The 17,763-nt window shown below is 34.0% G+C and overlaps 1 protein-coding gene across 1 annotated transcript in view; it reads right to left on the minus strand.

Annotated features, from left to right (window-relative positions):
* Window positions 1–10,060, minus strand: part of LOC136026395 (protein DENND6A-like) — a gene marked incomplete in the record, with an annotated part of 240,547 nt that extends 230,487 nt beyond the window's left edge. The window contains 2 exon segments of the mRNA XM_065702949.1: window positions 3,030–3,355; window positions 9,981–10,060. Of these exon segments, the coding sequence (XP_065559021.1) occupies window positions 3,030–3,299 (270 nt within the window).
* Window positions 10,061–17,763: the final 7,703 nt, after the last annotated feature.

Consider the following 17,763-nt stretch of genomic DNA (forward strand, 5'->3'; position numbering starts at 1 on the left):
AAATGAAGTGGCATAAACATATTATTATTTTATGAAATCTTTATTTCATTTTATGAAAAAATTCCAAAATGTGAAATTCCACATTTTATGAAATCTTTGATTATTCAGAGACTTTGTATTCTAAAGAGACTTGCTGGAAGTAAGTGTCGCTGTCATCCTAAACTTGGATTTCTACAAATTACAATTTTGTTGTAATTTGTTACAATTTTGTTGGATTTCTACAAATTAACATATTCATTCAAATCCAGAATATGGGATCCAATTTTTCTCAGCTTATCCCCCCTCCTCTTTCAAAATCTTTGAATATTTACAAAATTCTGCTATTCGAAACCTGTCCCAGTGCCCATTCATCACGGAATCTATTTCAACTGGAGGTCCCAATACTCTCCTTATGCATATCCCTTTACTGAATCCCCTCAGCGGGAAATGAGTCCACCAGGTTGTCAAGTAGAACTTATCTCAATTAATAGAAACCTGATTCCTCACTATGAGATCCAGACTATTTTGGCTGAGCAGATCTCAAAGCTTGCTTTGTCAATTAGAAATTGAAGTCTCAGTACCCTTTTCTAAGCTTTTGCCTTGCTTTCATCTAATTGCAACTGAATGAATTGTTACTGGCTTTATGAAATTATTATTCTAGCATAATGGACTTCGTATTTCAGCAGGTGTTTTAAAAGAATATTCAGATAAATAATGATAAACTAATTTGTTAATTGGTCATCAAAGGGATACAAACCACTTTTTTTGCTTGTATTCTGTGCTTTTGTAAATAAATGAAAAATAACCTGGACATGATATGAGAAGGGCTGAATATAGCTATTTAAATATGCAAGGCTGTTGAGGTAAAATCTCTTAGGTTTGAATGTAGAAAAATGTGATTTTACTTCCAAATAATATTTATTTTACAAAATGGATGTCCAAAATAAGGCACTGTCCAAGTGTTGAAGTATTACCCTATGCACAAGCTTACTGAAGGAATAAACTAGACTGTTAAGGCCTAGCCGAAGTCCAGACATTTTACTCCCTAGTCAATTCTTTTTCACATGCAGCAAATCAGTCAAAGACAAAGTTATTAGTTTTCTTTGCTGCTTCCACAAAACAAATATGAGAAGGTTGAACTCGAGGGGTTTCTCACTCAAAATTACGAATATAGCATTGTTATTCTTTGTAATTTGGCAAGTAAATAGGAAGGCTTATTTGCAAAATAACTATTATTCGAGGAGATTTTTTATTTTTTTGGGGGGATTCAACTATTACGTGAGAAACACCAGGAAAACACGGGAAAAAACTTTGCATATTGCAAAGTTTGGGGGCGAGCAAACCCCTCCTCTGCATGTGTGCCTGTGGTCTGGTCATCATTATTTGCCAGGGTGCAGTAAAAACTTGTGGAAATTACAAATAAAAAAGTACATGTTTTTGAATTTGTACTTCATGCAGACCTATTTACACAAAAAAAATTTAAATAATTGTTTGCAGCAAAGTGACCAATTTGCTTTATTTATTTATATGGGTCCATAAAAAAAAAATCTTAAGCTTAAGTGCTGCTTGTATATTTGTATATCTGAATTTTTATTCAGATAAGACAGTAATTACACATGACAATTACTTACACCTAGCATAATTGGATTCATATAAACGGTTTCTACGTCTCCATACTTCCTGGCAACCTTCCACTGACGATTTCTGGTAACAGTGGTTACAACTAACTAATACTTCACTGAATTGCTCAAGAGCAATCTGAGTTGTTAGTCCCTTGGTCTGTTTCATGTATTCTCATGCGCTCTGATAGTCTTTTGAGGGGAATTTTCGACTCCAGAACACAAATATGTAAAGTATTTAAAGGGACAGCAGCCAGCAAGTATATATTAAAGAAATAAGTTTATGATTGTTGAATAGAATATTTTTGGCTCTATTTTTTTATACCCTGCAACAACAATGTCAAGTGCAGCAATATAGAATGCAAACACAAAATAGGTTTCATAATTATTTTGGAATGGTAAAAAAAAAATAATTGTCAGTTTTAAGATTTGATTAGATCAAAATATTCACCAGATTCTTTTTCTATCTATTAAAAGCCAGGAACGTCAAGCAAACTCCAAATGTTTAAGATGGAATGTATAGGAAGACTCCTTGAGAGTCCGTCCTGCCTTAATTAAATTGATAAAACTCTAGATGAAGGGGTATTAGCTTTTTTAAGCCCAGGAAATTCAGAATCATTAAAAATTTTTCACTGGAAGCTGAAAGTAATGCTTAAAAAGAAATGCTGATCTGACTATCCAGCAACTCTACAACACTAATTTCCCCCAGTACTTTTTTTTATTTTATTTTACGGTAATTTTACAACACTAGGGTAAGTTATACTTGCTATTGTGTGGTTTTAAAAAACAGATGACCAAGTAAAAAATACACATCTTGTATTCTTGAAAATTTAACAGAAAATAATAGCAACTGATAGTATATTGTTGATAACTAAAAAAAAATGTTCATATACACACAGAAAGGATACAGGGGAGAACATCACCCTGAAATTGGTCCAAAACACCTTGTCCTTGGAAAAATAGTGGTCTAAAAATTCATTTTCCCCTTATTTAGGCTTTAACCCCCCCCCCTCTCAATCTAGAAAAGTCTATTATTCAAAAGTCCAATCTAGGAATTATGGAACTATTGTAAGATTATCTAGGACTGGGACATTCTAGGACTATTCCTGTCATATTGATTGATTTGATTGAGCAAAAGTAAATAATTTTCTGCTTTCCTAATTTTCCTTATTCTCTGATTTGTAAAAGCTACCTTCCTTCTCAATGGAAAAATCAAATCATTCAGGTAGCAATAAACTGATTTGTTTGATGAAACTTTAGCATCTATTGTTTGCTCTATTGTTTATGTATGGATGCAGTAGTAATGGAGCTTTTCTGTTGTGACCAGAAGATGTAGAGTGAAACACTACACCACATATGCACAAATAATCTATGCCATGTGTGCAAATATCTCCTTTTTCTTGCATAGTAAAAAAAAGAAAAAATACATACCTCCACAGCTTGACCAAGCTCTAGATCAAATGTGACAACACAAATACACTGAATCCAATCAGATAACCTATCCCAAGGAGATCTATTGCAATCAAAATCTATGGAGTATCTTTCAGATTTTTCAAAATCTTTCACATGATTCAAAACATTTTTATCAGGGCTTGTCTCCAAAGTCATCCTCTTGAAACTAGTTTCTGTCATACTCATGTCTGCCTCCTCCCATTCATAAAAACTGTCAACATCATCACTATCCAGCCCTGCATCAGTCATGGTCACAGAAGTAGAGTCTTAGATAAACATCAAATAAAAACAGTTGAGAAATCATCCTGATAAGAAAGGTACTGAATAAGTATAAGCATGTGTTAAGCATAAACATATAAAAAAGTACAAAGATATATTGTAGCATTCCATAAAAACTGGTAAAAACTGTCCCACATATGACATCTAGATAAATTCTCCCAGTGATCATTTCAAAATTTATTTATGTTTACATCACTTCTGTATTAGAAATTTAGGATTTAGTAGAAGTTTTGACCTAACAATTGTAAAATTTTATTTAGATGTTATTTTTTGGCAAATAATAGAACAGTCAGTTGCTATGAAAATTAGGGCTTGCACACAAAAAGTGAATATTGAGGTTTTTAATTATACCGCTAAATATGCACACACTTTGAAAAAAAAATATAAGAAAAGTCTTTGGGCACCAACAGGAAAATTTATAGTCATTGCAAACTAAAAAGAACAATAAATCATTATAAATATGGTCAAACCTGAAGGATAAAAAAAAAATTATGAAGCCTAAAAAACTATAATTTAGTATCTTAGCAAATTACCAATTCAGTTTCTAAAACAGCTTTTTATAAAAAAAAATGTATATGTAAAAAGAAAACCTTCAAAAAAAACATACTAAAACCTTCCAGTGTAACGAAAGGTAATAAATAATAAGATTTTTTTCTGCTGCCTGGAAAATTCTTAATTTGATAAAACATGTAAAAACTGGTTAAAAATGGTCACTGATTCATTTTTCATGTCATTTGGCTTCATAATGGACAGGCAATAATAAAGAAGATGCTTATGATAGAATGAAATGGATTAATTTCATTTAATAAGCACAAAGGACCTATCACCTCCACCACTCTCTAATTTTAAACATTTTCTACTAAAAGATATGATTGTCTGATATATTGGGCTTAACTCAAAACCCTTAAGAGATAATTTTTTAGAGAATGTAGAATTGTACAACTGCATTTCACAAGGTTTGAAAAAAAAAATCGGGGAAGGAGAGACGCTAAAGAAAAAATCTCCCAAAAACGTTCTTAAGAAGGACTATTTATCCCAGATAATTATCAAACTTATTTTCATTATTACAAAATACTGTGATTTCTATGTATAATATTATTTATATGAATCCATTTGTGTAGTTGTCAGTGACGTAACAGATTAGATGACCTATTCAAGACAAATAGTAGGTATCAATCAGTTTAATTTTAAGTCAATGAGCAACACCAAGAAATTCCATAGGGAATTTCCTTCCCTGCACTTGCCTTTGTAAGCCTTATATGACCAGGAGCTCTGTTTTAAACAATATTGGTATAGAGATAATTCTTTTTTCTTTATTTATTGGGTAAAGAAAGGAGATCATAGCCATGCTAAATAGATAAGCATAAATTAACTTATATCCTACCATTTGAGGCTAATAAAGTTCTACCAAATGGCTTGACAGAAGGAAAATTTACACCAGATTTTCCAACACACGACATTTGGATATTCAAATAAAAATTTCATTGTTAAATAAATTTCAAAAAATACAATCCTGATTCATGGAAAAGTGTCTTAACTGGGTAGTTTCCATATGTTACTCAGAGAATTATAACCCTGAGAGATATTTCTAGAGCTTGTCTTTACCTTCATATACTCATCTAAGAACACCTTTTTGTAACTACCACAAGTTTTGCAAATATATGTTCCTGTGTAGAAGTTGAAGCTTCCCTAAAGAATTATTTGCATTTTTTGACAACATACTTCAATTTATTTGTGCTTTCCTTTCATTATTAACCATTAAAATTGCATAGTTTACTAAAAATAAGTTTGCTGTGATTAAACGAATTTGAATTGTAAAAATTCTGCCATTAGGCCATCAAGACTGTAAATTATCAATTTGAAGGACATTCAATAGTTTTTTTTTCTCCAGCCAAATATTGCATGAAAGCAATGCAATTTTCTACCATCAGTTCTGTATTGAAAAAGTCATGTTATTGAACATGATTAGGCCCAAGCTAGACTGGTCAGAACATCCTGACTGACCCTATGACAAAACAATTCTTCCTCTGACCACTGTATGACATCCTCAAATTGAAAAAAAAAAGTTTTGGTGTGAAGAAAAAAAACACATCACTGACTTTTCTTTGTTTGTTGGTTTTTTGAAAAAACAGAACAAAATTGTAGGGCATACCTTCTTCTGTACTAAACACTACAGTGAAAAATTTTTTTCCAGTTTGTGCAAAAAAGGCATCCAGTGTAACTGCCCCCCCCCCCTGTATCTGAAAATAGCCTTAGGCTATACAAAAAAGGTTGTTATTTTCTTTCAACTATCAGTACTAGGCATAATGAGTGAACAACTGATGAGAAATAAGCACAACAAAACAATGTAAACTATCAAAATTAGAAATTTTTGCCTACTATATAACAGTCAATCAAGGGATTAGAAGGGGAAATGCACTAAACCTGAAAGAAACTCTAAAACCTAATAAATAGTGTTTATAATGAACAGCAAATACACAATCATACTATTGCTAGCAAGCATAATTTAAGGTTATAATGAAATAAGAACTATGTGCTTATTTAGTTTATTTCAGAAAAAGGAACCTGGCACTAAAATTGTTAAATCAGCACACTTTGTATGCAGTCCAGGGTTATATTCAAGAATCAAAGTGTTGTGGTGGTGTAGTGGGTCTAACCTCAGCTTGGTAATGTGGTACCCAGAGATTGAACCTGACTGTAGCAACCCACAGCAAGGGCTGCTGCAAGAACCAGTCAGGGTGCATTGTCAATACAATACAGGCATCAAGGGATGGGGGGATGCAGTTGTGTTATAACATAATGTGGCAAATAATAATAGACAGCATGTCACCTTAAAGGTCTCTTTGTGGATTCAGTAAATATTTAGTGGTGTCTCTTCTGAATGAAACATGCTAATAAGATAAAAGCAGAACCATTATATTCCTTGTTTTATGTTTTCTATATATCATAGTTGGTTTTCTGATACTGCATCCAATATAGCATATATTTAAAATATTTCCAGTCAATAATAAATTTTCCTCTTGTATTAAGTCCCATGATTCAATCATTCTTCTTTGTTAAAATGGGTTGCATTCTCAACTTAATGAAATTTGGTTCTGCCTGAGTGAGGACAATAGAATTGTCCAAAGAAATAAATATTATTTGGAACAATTTTAAAAAGTGAATAGCAATGGACAGAATGATAAATAATCTGAACAATAGAAACATATTATAAAGTAAAGAGTTCATTGTTTTTGTGTTTTCTTTTAGTTTTGTGTATATTCCATGGGTTATTTCTTAGATAATCAGGGGGAGAGGAAATTGTCAATAAAGTGATCATGATATTAAGGAATAGTAAAATCAGGAATCTAAGGGTACTCCTCTTATTTTATTAGGATGTTTCTTTCAAAAGAGACCAACCCCTAAATTTTTACCAATGGGTCACATAAAATTTTGGAAAGAGAGTGATTAGTAAATTTGGAAAGAGCATATAAAGACACATGACCTTAAATTATAGCAAAAAAATAAAACAAAGATTTCCATTAGCACTGGTGAAAAAAAACTGTTATTAGAATACACTAGGCCTACCCAATTTCACAAGATTACAGGAGATCACCTCTTCAGCTGGAAACAAAGTAAAGATGGGGAGAAGCAGCTCTCTATAAGGAAACATCTTAATCAAATAAATCACAAATGCAACTTTAACAAAAAAACATAAACTTAGCAATCTAAAAATGCCTCTCTTTTTGTTTTAGCATGTCTCTTTTTGGAAAGCTGCTACTCTACACCTTTACCTACATTATAATAGAAAAAATGGATCATTAAATTCCTCTATTGATAATCTTTCTAAACATAACATTTGCTTGTCTGACAATTTACCCTGGTATAGGTTTAAACTTGGGCTGTTGAGAAGGAAACATGTTAAAAAAACAATTCTTGCTTCATAATATACAGAATTATCCAAGACATTTTGACTATAGCACCACTATACTTTCCCCCAGCCCCCTCCCTGTAATGTGCAAATATATAGTCAGAATCATATATTCCCCATGCATTTTCCCATGTGCCACTCATGCATTATGGTTCTTGTTTGACCATACTTGGTTCAATTTACAGGTACATGGGTTGAAGACACAGAGACACAATGATGGAATCCATGGGAAATACATAATTTGGGCAATATATTTACATATTAAGGTGGGTGGGGGGGTGGAGGTAAAGTATAGTGGAGCTGTAGTCAAAATGTGTAAGCTAAAATTATTCTGTATATCATGAATTAAGAATTGTTTACTTAATATGACTCCTTCTTGATAGTCCTAATTCTAGACCATTAACTATACCTTATTCCCTTAAAGGCCCTAAACATAGCCCTAAATAATGTATTTCCATGATGTTTTTCATCTCCTGGTGTATTGTATCTCATTGTGATTGGGAAAACACTCTTCTTGACCTAATGAAAGCATTAGTAGTCTAGGCATAGCTAATTGGATATTATATTTGAAAAGAGCATCAATTAGGGAGCCTAATGGTTTCAGCCTAATCTTCTTTTAAACACATATTTCTTTCAGAAGAGCTGCTTTTCTGTCCTATTGCCCAATTTTTTGAAAAATGCTCACTCTACTTATTGTAATTATAAAAACATTTTATTTTACATTACCAACACACCCCTCCCCTGGCCCCAATTTGCAAATATCCAATTGTTGGTATTACTTGAACAATTGTTTAGGGTCATTATTTATAAAACAATTGTTTGGTAGTTATTATATATTTGCACATTAGGGGGGGGGGGGGTAAAGCATAGCATATATCAAATACAGCAATGGTTAGTTTATGGATTTAAAATATGCTATGCTTTACCCCCACCCCCCTAATGTGCAAATATATAGCCTAAATTTGTTTCTAAACTATTACAGATTTGTGATTTCAAATATCCAATCAACAAAAACAAAAATGATTGCAATTCTATATGTGTAAATACAAGAATACTTGGGCTGGAATAACTCCATAATGGTGGGTTTGCAGTAGTTTTGCAAGAGAGAAAAGATGTTCAAAAAGTCAAAATGCATCTATTAGCAATAGTCTCATGACCCAAAACAATTATTCAGGTAATATCAACATTGACCAAATGATGGATGTAAGAATGAATAAAAAATATATAATTTGAGCAAAAGGTTTGCATAATATGGGTTTTCATGTCTACATAGCCTACTAAAGTAGTCTATGTCATGGGAAGGTATTTAGAAGTACCTGCCTCCATTCATTCTCTCTCTAGAAGACAGTGACCTTTGATGACATTTAAAATCTGTGTGTTATAAAAGTGAACCCTAGCAAAACAGATCTTGTCTAAATCAAATACAGGAAAACTGTTTTTGGCTTGGCTTCACAATTTTGCTTAATACTAAATTATAAGGGTTCAAAGATTTGTATATTTCCTAAATTTAGAAGAAAAAAAAACCTTTATATGGCTTAAATTCTAATCAAATAACAGGAATTGAACTTTTTGAATTAAACCAGCAAAAAAAAAAGAATTGATAACTGAAAATTATGGTAAAACATTGTTTAGTCAAAATTTGGTAAAATTCTAGTTAATTGACTTCTTGCTATCTCAGAAAGGGTTTAGGTTAGGAAAATGAAACTTTCAGGGTTGAATCTACAGACTAAAGTATGTCCCAGGAAGGTATTTTGAAGCAACTACCTCTACTCCTTCTCCCTCTAGAGGGCCCTGACCTTTGATGACCTTTAAAAATATGTGTATTATAGAAGTGAAACCTTGCAAAATAGATCTTCTGCTTAATTGAAGCACAACAAAATTGTTTTCAGCTTCATAACTTTCCTCAATTCCATTTTATAAAGTCATGTAAATGCATTCCCTAAATTTTGAAAAAAAAAACATTGATATGGCTCAAAATTCTAATCAAATAACAGGAACTGCATTTTCAGAACTAAAGGCAGAGAAAAAGCAACTAGTAAATGAAAATTAAGGTAAAATATTGTTTTGTCAAAATTTCAATAGGTATTGACCTGTCATGTAGGCAAATTTCAGGGCCCTCAAGAGGGAGAAGGAGTGGAGGTAGTTGCTTCAAAATACCTTCCCCAGACATACTTTAGTCTGTAGATTCATTACTGAAAGTTTCATTTTCCTAACCTAAACCCTTACTGAGATAGCAAGAAGTCAATTAACTATAATTTTACCCAAAATTTAAAAAGGTGCCATATAGACTTGTCAAGCAGGGTAGGCAAATTTCTAAGACTTAGAAATCAAAATAGGGTTGACATGGCAGCTTGGCAATACCTTCCCAGAGTATGTTTTTGGTGCTGAATTCATTACTGAAAGTTCCATTTTTCCTAATTTGGGAATTACATATAAAGTAAAGCACATTTAGGAATAACATTAAAAGGCTAGTCTAAGGTAGGTAGACTAGGTTTAATTCAGAAATAGGCTATTTAATTTTCTTTCAGGATTTTAAAGTGATTCATTCTGATGAGAGGTATAGCACACTGGGACAAAATCTTTGTTGTAGTGATTCATTAGGCCCAGGCCTACTCAGATTTTCGAGGTTCTTTTTGGGTAGCTGACCAAATGTTTTCATTGCCACAGACACCCTGTAAACTATAAGCTCTGGCAAAGCTTCTTTATGGGAAACATGGATATATACGTTTGTTTTATCAGACCTGTAATCTAACCATTTTAGAACAATACACCAGTTTTTAGCTGGAATAAATTAATATCAAGCATGTTAGTCTACTTCTTCAACAAACGCCATAATATTGCCGCCAGGCAAATTTTAAGAGAGTGAAAAAATCCAAAAAATATGTCCTTTTGACTAGGAAGGAGTGAATTCGGAAAATAAGACAAAATGAGTTTTATTAATAAAAAAAGAACGAAATATAGAATTTTGGGAATTAAATATTATTTTGTTGCTAAAGGCAGATCCATCCACTCCAATTTTGTCTCATAGTCTATTTGGATGACTGTTTTGATAAAAAGAAAGGTAAGTTCGGTAGAGTTCTAGGAATCAAAGCTTGGCTTTTCATCCCTAGGTAGTACAGGAAATTCTTCATTATACCTCAACATTATGGAGGAAGTGTAAACATCAGTAGGCTTCACACCGATCAAGGTGTGAATGCGCTGCAGGATGACCTTGAGAAATGGCATCCCTCAAAAAAATTATAACCTTTTAAACGACACAGGATTTTGATTATCAGATCTTTTGGGGGTTTGGATTGTTTTGTGGGTTTTAACCGGCTGAAAAACCTTGTCCTAGCTAGTTTATTTAATATATTTGTCTCCCCGTAATACCATAAAAAGTTTTAGCATAAATATTTAATGGATCGGATGTAATAGCCTTGAGATTGTCTGTGAAGGATTTCACCGCTTGTTGATAGAAGAACATAGTCAATTATTGAAAACGATGTTGTCACTGAGATGAGTCAAGGATTACACAAAGCCTCCATTCAACTGGGGGTCCCAGGAATTTTTTGAAGTCCGGTCCTAAGCCGGCTTAAACGCTTTGTGTGGACTTGATATGTCTGCTGAGAGTGGTTTTGCCGAAAATAACAGTTTTTGTCGAAACTGAGTTACAAATGCTATGTTGTATAAAAAATAAATTTATTGCAGATGGTCTAATTGACACTGTAGTAAAACGTCAATGCTTTAGATACAGCCGATTCTGTAAAAATTTTCAAACTCGTTTTTCTTGGTATTTTGGAGAAACGGATTCGGATACGCTCATGTGTAAAAAAAAATTATATTTTGAATAGTCTAATTGACATTGCTGTAAGACGTCAGCGCTCTAGCTACATCCGATTCTAAGATACAATTGTTAAAATCTTCCAACTCGTTCTTCTTGGAATTTTGGAACAACCGATTCGGTAAAATCACTTTCAGAACACGATATGTTAGTCCCCGTCCCGCACTGGGTCAGTAGTTGGGTCAAGTACTCCAAAAAACTATTTAAGTATAAGCACCAAGTACTCAACCAAAATTGTAATTAAGTATCAGTACTAAGTACTCGAAGTAAATTGTACTTAAGCACTTAGTACTTTAATATGTAATTACGTACGGAAGTGTAGGGCTTGAAGGATTTTTTTTTGCATGGTAAAGAATATGGTTAAGTCGTCAGGAGAGAAACTGACACTAGTTGTTCCGATTCTGAGATACAATAGTTAAAACTTTCAAACTCGTTCTTCTTGGAATTTTGGAACAACCAATTCGGCAAAACCACTTTCAGAACACGATATGTTAGTCCCCGTCCCGCACTGGGTCAGTAGTTGGGTTAAGTCGTCAGGAGAGAAACTGACACTAGTTGTTCCATTATTCCTAGTGGAGAAGTGAAAGGGAACCCCATTCTAGTATCATCAGAGCTGTATCTAGGGGGGGATATCGGGTTTGACCTACCCTCACTGAAGTGCTTCTCTGACTTGTGAATTCGTCTAAAAAATACCTTAATAATACTCGAGGCTGTTAAAAAAAGTTTATAGGAGGGTATTCCCTTGGAAATCCCACCCCAAAAATTTTTTTCGGTAAAACCCCTCCTGAACAAGAATCGTCGATACCGTCCTGAGAACGGACCACCCACAACAACTCAGCTTCAACCATATTAGAACTTTCAAAGCAAACAAAAACACAAAAAATTGGCTTCTCATTCATTATAACAATATAAATAGACTTTCATAGCGACTTCATTATGTGAACATGACAAGGGACGTAACAAGCATGATATTAAATTGGTATGTCGGATAGGCTTTTCTACCTTTTTCAGAATTATTTTTTCTCATGTTGCCCGTCTGAACGCCGCATTAAGCATGTTTTACATTGGTGTGATAAGAGGAATGAGGTAAATGAACAGTTTGCCAAGTTTTGGGTAGTCTATCAAAGAATTGAGGGTCCTCCTCTTGTCTTGAAGAAATTTGAAGAATACAGCTTTGAAACTAGTGTCTATATTTATTTCATGATCACTTACAGTATCATCGTCTTCCATTAAGCATTCTTATTGGTGATGTATGCAAGAAAATGGAACCAAGCTTCATTTTCTATCCAAAAGTTGGAAAACTGTGTTAAATTTCTTAAGCAGCTTTCCGACTTTCGGATAGTATTTCAGAGAATCAAGGGTCCTCTTTTCTTGAAGGAATTCGAAATATTCAGCTTTGAGACTATTGTCTATAATTACTTTTTGATCACCGATAATATCATCATCTTCTATAAAAGAAAATGACTCCATTCTCATTTGTACCAGACTTCTAAGCACCTTCAGTTAGCTCATCACTGGAGACAAGCATGGTAACTTTTTTCATTTATAAGTTCACTATGTCTATTATTCGTTTTTATCCTTTACAAAGCTGGAGTCAACCATCGTAATTTGAAACTCGGGTGAGAGCAAGTAGCTATGACTAGTTCACTGAAGGCTTTCTTTTCCAATGCCATTGAGAAAACATGCGAGAAGCGTTCATGCAAACCACCCAAAATGGCCTTTGCTAATGGCAAACCATGCTTAGGAATACGGATATTCTGAAGTCCTTTTAGTTTAGTTTCCAAACCATAAAGTACTGGCAAAACAGCACCAAGATAGCAATTTGTTCGCCTTGCAAAAAATTTAAGGCTTGGCACAATGGATTTGTAGCAAGCACATACTCCTTAAGCAGATCCCTCTCCACCGGCGTTAACGTTGGAATTTTCACTTCATCACAGGCACTGGATAACTGTTCCGCATCAGATATGTCTACAACACACTTTACTGTATTATGGAGAGAGTTCCATTGTATAGCATTCAGTACGACTGGGCGCCTTCCAGTAATTTCCGAAAACTAGTTGGCAGCTTTTGTGCTATGACTTGTCGCATTCTATATACTTTGACATTTGGACATGGCGGATTGATAAAATCTTTGAAATGAAACATTAACAAATGCTCGCTCACTATCTTTTTGTGCAATCAGATTCAGTGTTAGATATGTAAGATATTTAACCTCAAAAAATGACTATCACAAGCCACGAAGAACCGAATTCACATTTCGCCAAAAAATAAAAAAAAATATCATGAAAATAGCACAACAAATAAAAAACTGGCTAAACAATGTCAAAAACAACACAATCAGAAAAGCAAAGCCATTGATCAGTAAAAAAAAAACAAAAAACAAAAAACAGCAAAATGTCAGAAAGTTGAAAAGGTAAAAACTAAAACAAAACTAAAAGAGTGAGATAAAATTAGGGTTGAAAAGGTTTGAAAGAGAACATAAAAAAGGGGAGGGAACAAAAGAATCAAACGAACATAAAACTTGGGTATCACCAGTACCAAAGAAAAAAAAAGGAAAACTAGCGGTTTATTTTATCAGTAATGAAGGGGACAAAGGCTTTTTTCATACCAGGAGGTTAAGCGACGGATGGGAGACAAGATGGGAACGGGTTCAGAAACAATACGTGCGAGACGGTGTCTGGATGGGGAGTGTCTTCTGTAGAAAATGCTTTGCGTGCGAAGGTTTACTGTTGCATTTTTTGCAAAACGGAGGCACAACGTCCCTCTCCTGTGCTCAAGAGTTTCCAGCTTGACCATATTTAGAAGGAGCGAGTATTGTACCTTAGCTTCTTTAAAAATTATTCTCAGGGCTCTTTTTTGAATTGATTCAATTTTTCTGATTCATCACGAGAGAAGCCAAGATGTCAAACTAGACATGCAGATTCAAGATGCGGGCGGACAAAGGAAGTATAGATCCGTAAAGAATGGGATGGCGAGACGTTAAATTTAATCAAGCGCTTAAGGAGAGACGCGGAGGCATTAGCTTTATGGACAATATCTTTAACGTAGATATCCTCCTTTTAAATTAGAGAAAATTTTAACCCAAAGTAATCTAAAGGAGGACACATAAATATCTGGGGGGGGGGGATAGGGTTGAGGAAAAGGGCTGAGGTTGCAAGGAAACATATTGGCATTACCATAGATTTAGAGGGGTTTACTCTCATGTCCAAGACCAAAGAGTCATCTGCAATATCATTGAGGATACTCATAGGGTTGCTTGCCAAGTTTCGGTATCAGCTTTTAATAACCGTTAGGTCATCCACAAATTTTCCTTAGCAAGGTTATTGATCATAACAGAAAAAAGGAGGGGCCTAGGAGAGTACCTTGGGTTACTCCATTGTGGACAGGAAGGGGACTGGAATAATGATTCTGATATTTGACTATCTGTGATCTATTTGATAAAAAGGAGGCAACCAATTTAGCCAGAAAAGGATCAATATTGAAATCAGTTACAAGTTTCTCAACCAAAATATTGTGCTTAACAATATCAAATGCTTTTTGAAGGTCAATCGAAATTAAATATAGCAAGCAATTAGGTTTTTCGAGAATTTTTCCAATTTAGTCAATAAGAAAAACAAGATAATGGGTAGTAGAAGTGGATTTGATGTTTCCGACTTGTCTCAGGTTAGTAAAAGGTAGGAATTTCTTCTTTAGCCAATCCACAAGGAATCCTTCATAGTGTTTAGAGAATATAGGAGTGAGTGAAATAGGACAAACACCTTCAAAACTAGGTTTACCGTCTTTTTTTTCAAGGGATTATGAAACCCTGTTTCCAAATTTGGGATATTGGCCAGACTCAGCAATCTCATTGAAAATAACAGACAAGGGCTTAGAGAGAAAGTCACTGAAAGCACTAATAAGAAGAAACAAGATATCTAAAGGACAGACACTTGTTTTTCGTAGTTTCCCCCAATTTTTCTTTCGATCCGAGACGGAGATATAGAGGGGAAAGCAGGTGGAAGAATATCAATAGGTAATTGATAAGACAATGCCAGAAGGCTCTGGACGATAGAAGCAAAGAACTTATTAAGATTATTAACAGTAACTTCTGTGGATTCAGGTAGGTTGAAATCAAGCTCGTCTAAACTCCTACCACACAACTTTTTTCTTTTTTTTTACCTCGGAATACCAATTTTTTAGGTTTATTGGTAAACAATTCTTTGACCTTGTTCTTGGAGTAGGATCGGGCAGATTTGCGTATTTCCTTTTTAATTGCTTTCCTTAGTTTATTAGTTTCATCCGGTTTACCGTTTCTGAAAAGACTCAATTTTTTCTTATTAGCACTTTTATTGGCTGATTAATGAATGGAGTGTCAATGGAGCACTTTTTAAATCTTTTTCCCCGGAAAGAAATTAAATATTTATCGCAGAAAGATCTACAGCCATATTTTACCTCCGATTAAGATGATTTAAAAGTGTTTGTATAATTCCAATTTAAATAAGGTGCATTAATCCTGCCTTTGCTACAAAAACTGACAGTGAAAAGACCCGGGCGGCATCAGAGGACCTCTCGCTCACTTTGGTTATCTAATCATACCAATTAAATTACTAAGATAAGATATTTATCATATATATATATATATAAAAAAAATATTTCAAGACCTTCTGGGCCAAATTCCTATTTAAGAATCAAACAAAAACCGGACAGTAACATGAGAAATTGTTCTAAAACAATCATACGCTTAGAACTGACAAAAGGATGCACCGTCATTATATCAAATTGGTATAAGAAAACTGAAGTGTATTTTTACTTTATTACTAAATAACTTAAAAGTTCCCTTCAATATTACCATTTTGTTTTTGTTTTAATTGGAACGACGTTTGGCCTGAGAAATTACATACCAAAGATACATAATAATAACGCCAATGTTTAGTAATATAAAAGCGATTTATCAAAATAAGAAACATGCAGACTATCTTCCTCCCCTCTCTTGTGAATGAAGGTTTACTATTCTCTTAAAATATTTTTGCTAAAGCCTGTGTATTTGCTTTAGTCTGTAAAAATTACTGTTATCGCCAATGCATTCTTCAAAGGAGATAATCACTAGAGCCCCTATCATGTCTACCGACCCAGTTGTATCCGCCACCAAAGATTGTTTCATAACCCGCTTAGGTATTGCAAACGGTTTCATATGAGATCTGGTATCTGTTTAAAATTATAAATCTATGAAAAAAAACAAAAACAAATGAACCAATAAATATTGATCCATGGTTATCCTTCTCGAAAAAAAAAATACAAATCTTACATTTTTGTAGATAGGGGCCTCGAACTTCAACAACAAAGTTCTCTGACATGGTGAATTTGATGAAATAATTTCCATCGAAATTATTCGATCTTACGTGTGTTTTCCCGCTTTTAAGAAAACGGGACACATTTTCTCAAGGTCGTACAACGATTACCCCGTAGATAAGAGATCTTGCTCCTTTCTTAACCCCCCACTCTTTAAGGTAAGGTTCGAATTTTTGTCCCAATTTTTTAAGAACAAAGTTTAACCAAAAAACAAGTTTTTTGAAACGAAAGTAAAGAGCAAAATTAAAATGAACAGGAATTTCGCACATAGGAAATATATATATACAAATTCCGTATGTGAGACACATATTATTCCATTTATGACGATAGTTGTCCCTTTCTTAGACCCCCGCTCTTTACGCTAAAGTTCCACTTCTTCTTTTTTTTTACCAATTCTTTGAGGAGGACTAGGATAAATTCAAATCCTAAGTTAAAATGGCTTAAACTTAAAGCACCAAAACATCAGGTATCAACCACAATTGGACTAAGAGATCCAAATAAAACATATTGCCATACATTCCTCTATTCAGCCACGAACGGCAAAGTTTAGTTGCCAAGTCTGTTAAAAATTCCTTGAGAGGTCTAATAAGTACAGTTTATTTCAAAGTTTTTGTAAAAGGCTGAATATCCTAAGATGAAAAATTTTGTTCTTAGTAGCACAAAATAGGGAAAATTTTGCGCTTCTTTGGTCGTTCGTTCGTAGATTACTAATGGATCTACGAACATTCTAGGTAATTGCTAGGTTTCTTCTCATATTGTCATAAATTTGTCTATTATGATTCGCTTTTGTCTCGAAATTCAAAGAGAATGGCTCATGCTGCTTTTTGACGCTTGTAGAAGCTTCTTCCGTTGACGGCATTATTTGGCATGATCCAGAAGTTTACATCTGTTTATGCCGAAGTTTTTTCCAATTCGTCTCAGCGTTCCTCCTTTAGCGGGCTTCTTCGTATTCCTTGGCCCGGTGTTGTTGTTTTCTTCAATAAACTCTGCACACAAAAATAAATGTTAGAAACGGGAAGAAAAATTAGAAAAAGTGCAGGATAAAAGAAAACAACAAAAAACAGAACGGACAGAAGTTTAATTGCAAAGTAGTTACTTTGGCTGGTTCACATACAGTGCGAACACACTTTATTGTGGTTGCTCGAAAAAATTTCATCATTAAACTACTGTAGGTAACAATGGCTACCAGCAGTTGTAGGCTACCTTCAACTGCAGTTAACCTCATCTGCGCCTCAACAACAACAGGTTACATAAAAACTTTAAATCCAACCAAATCAACAATATCTAAGTTAGACGTGTCATGCAATGAGACAGCTATACGACCAGCAATAAAGAACAAATTAACTCTCGAAGAAAGAAGACACGCGACTACTTAT

Source organism: Artemia franciscana, chromosome 4 (genome assembly GCF_032884065.1).
Source record: "Artemia franciscana chromosome 4, ASM3288406v1, whole genome shotgun sequence".
Classification (NCBI taxonomy): domain Eukaryota; kingdom Metazoa; phylum Arthropoda; class Branchiopoda; order Anostraca; family Artemiidae; genus Artemia; species Artemia franciscana.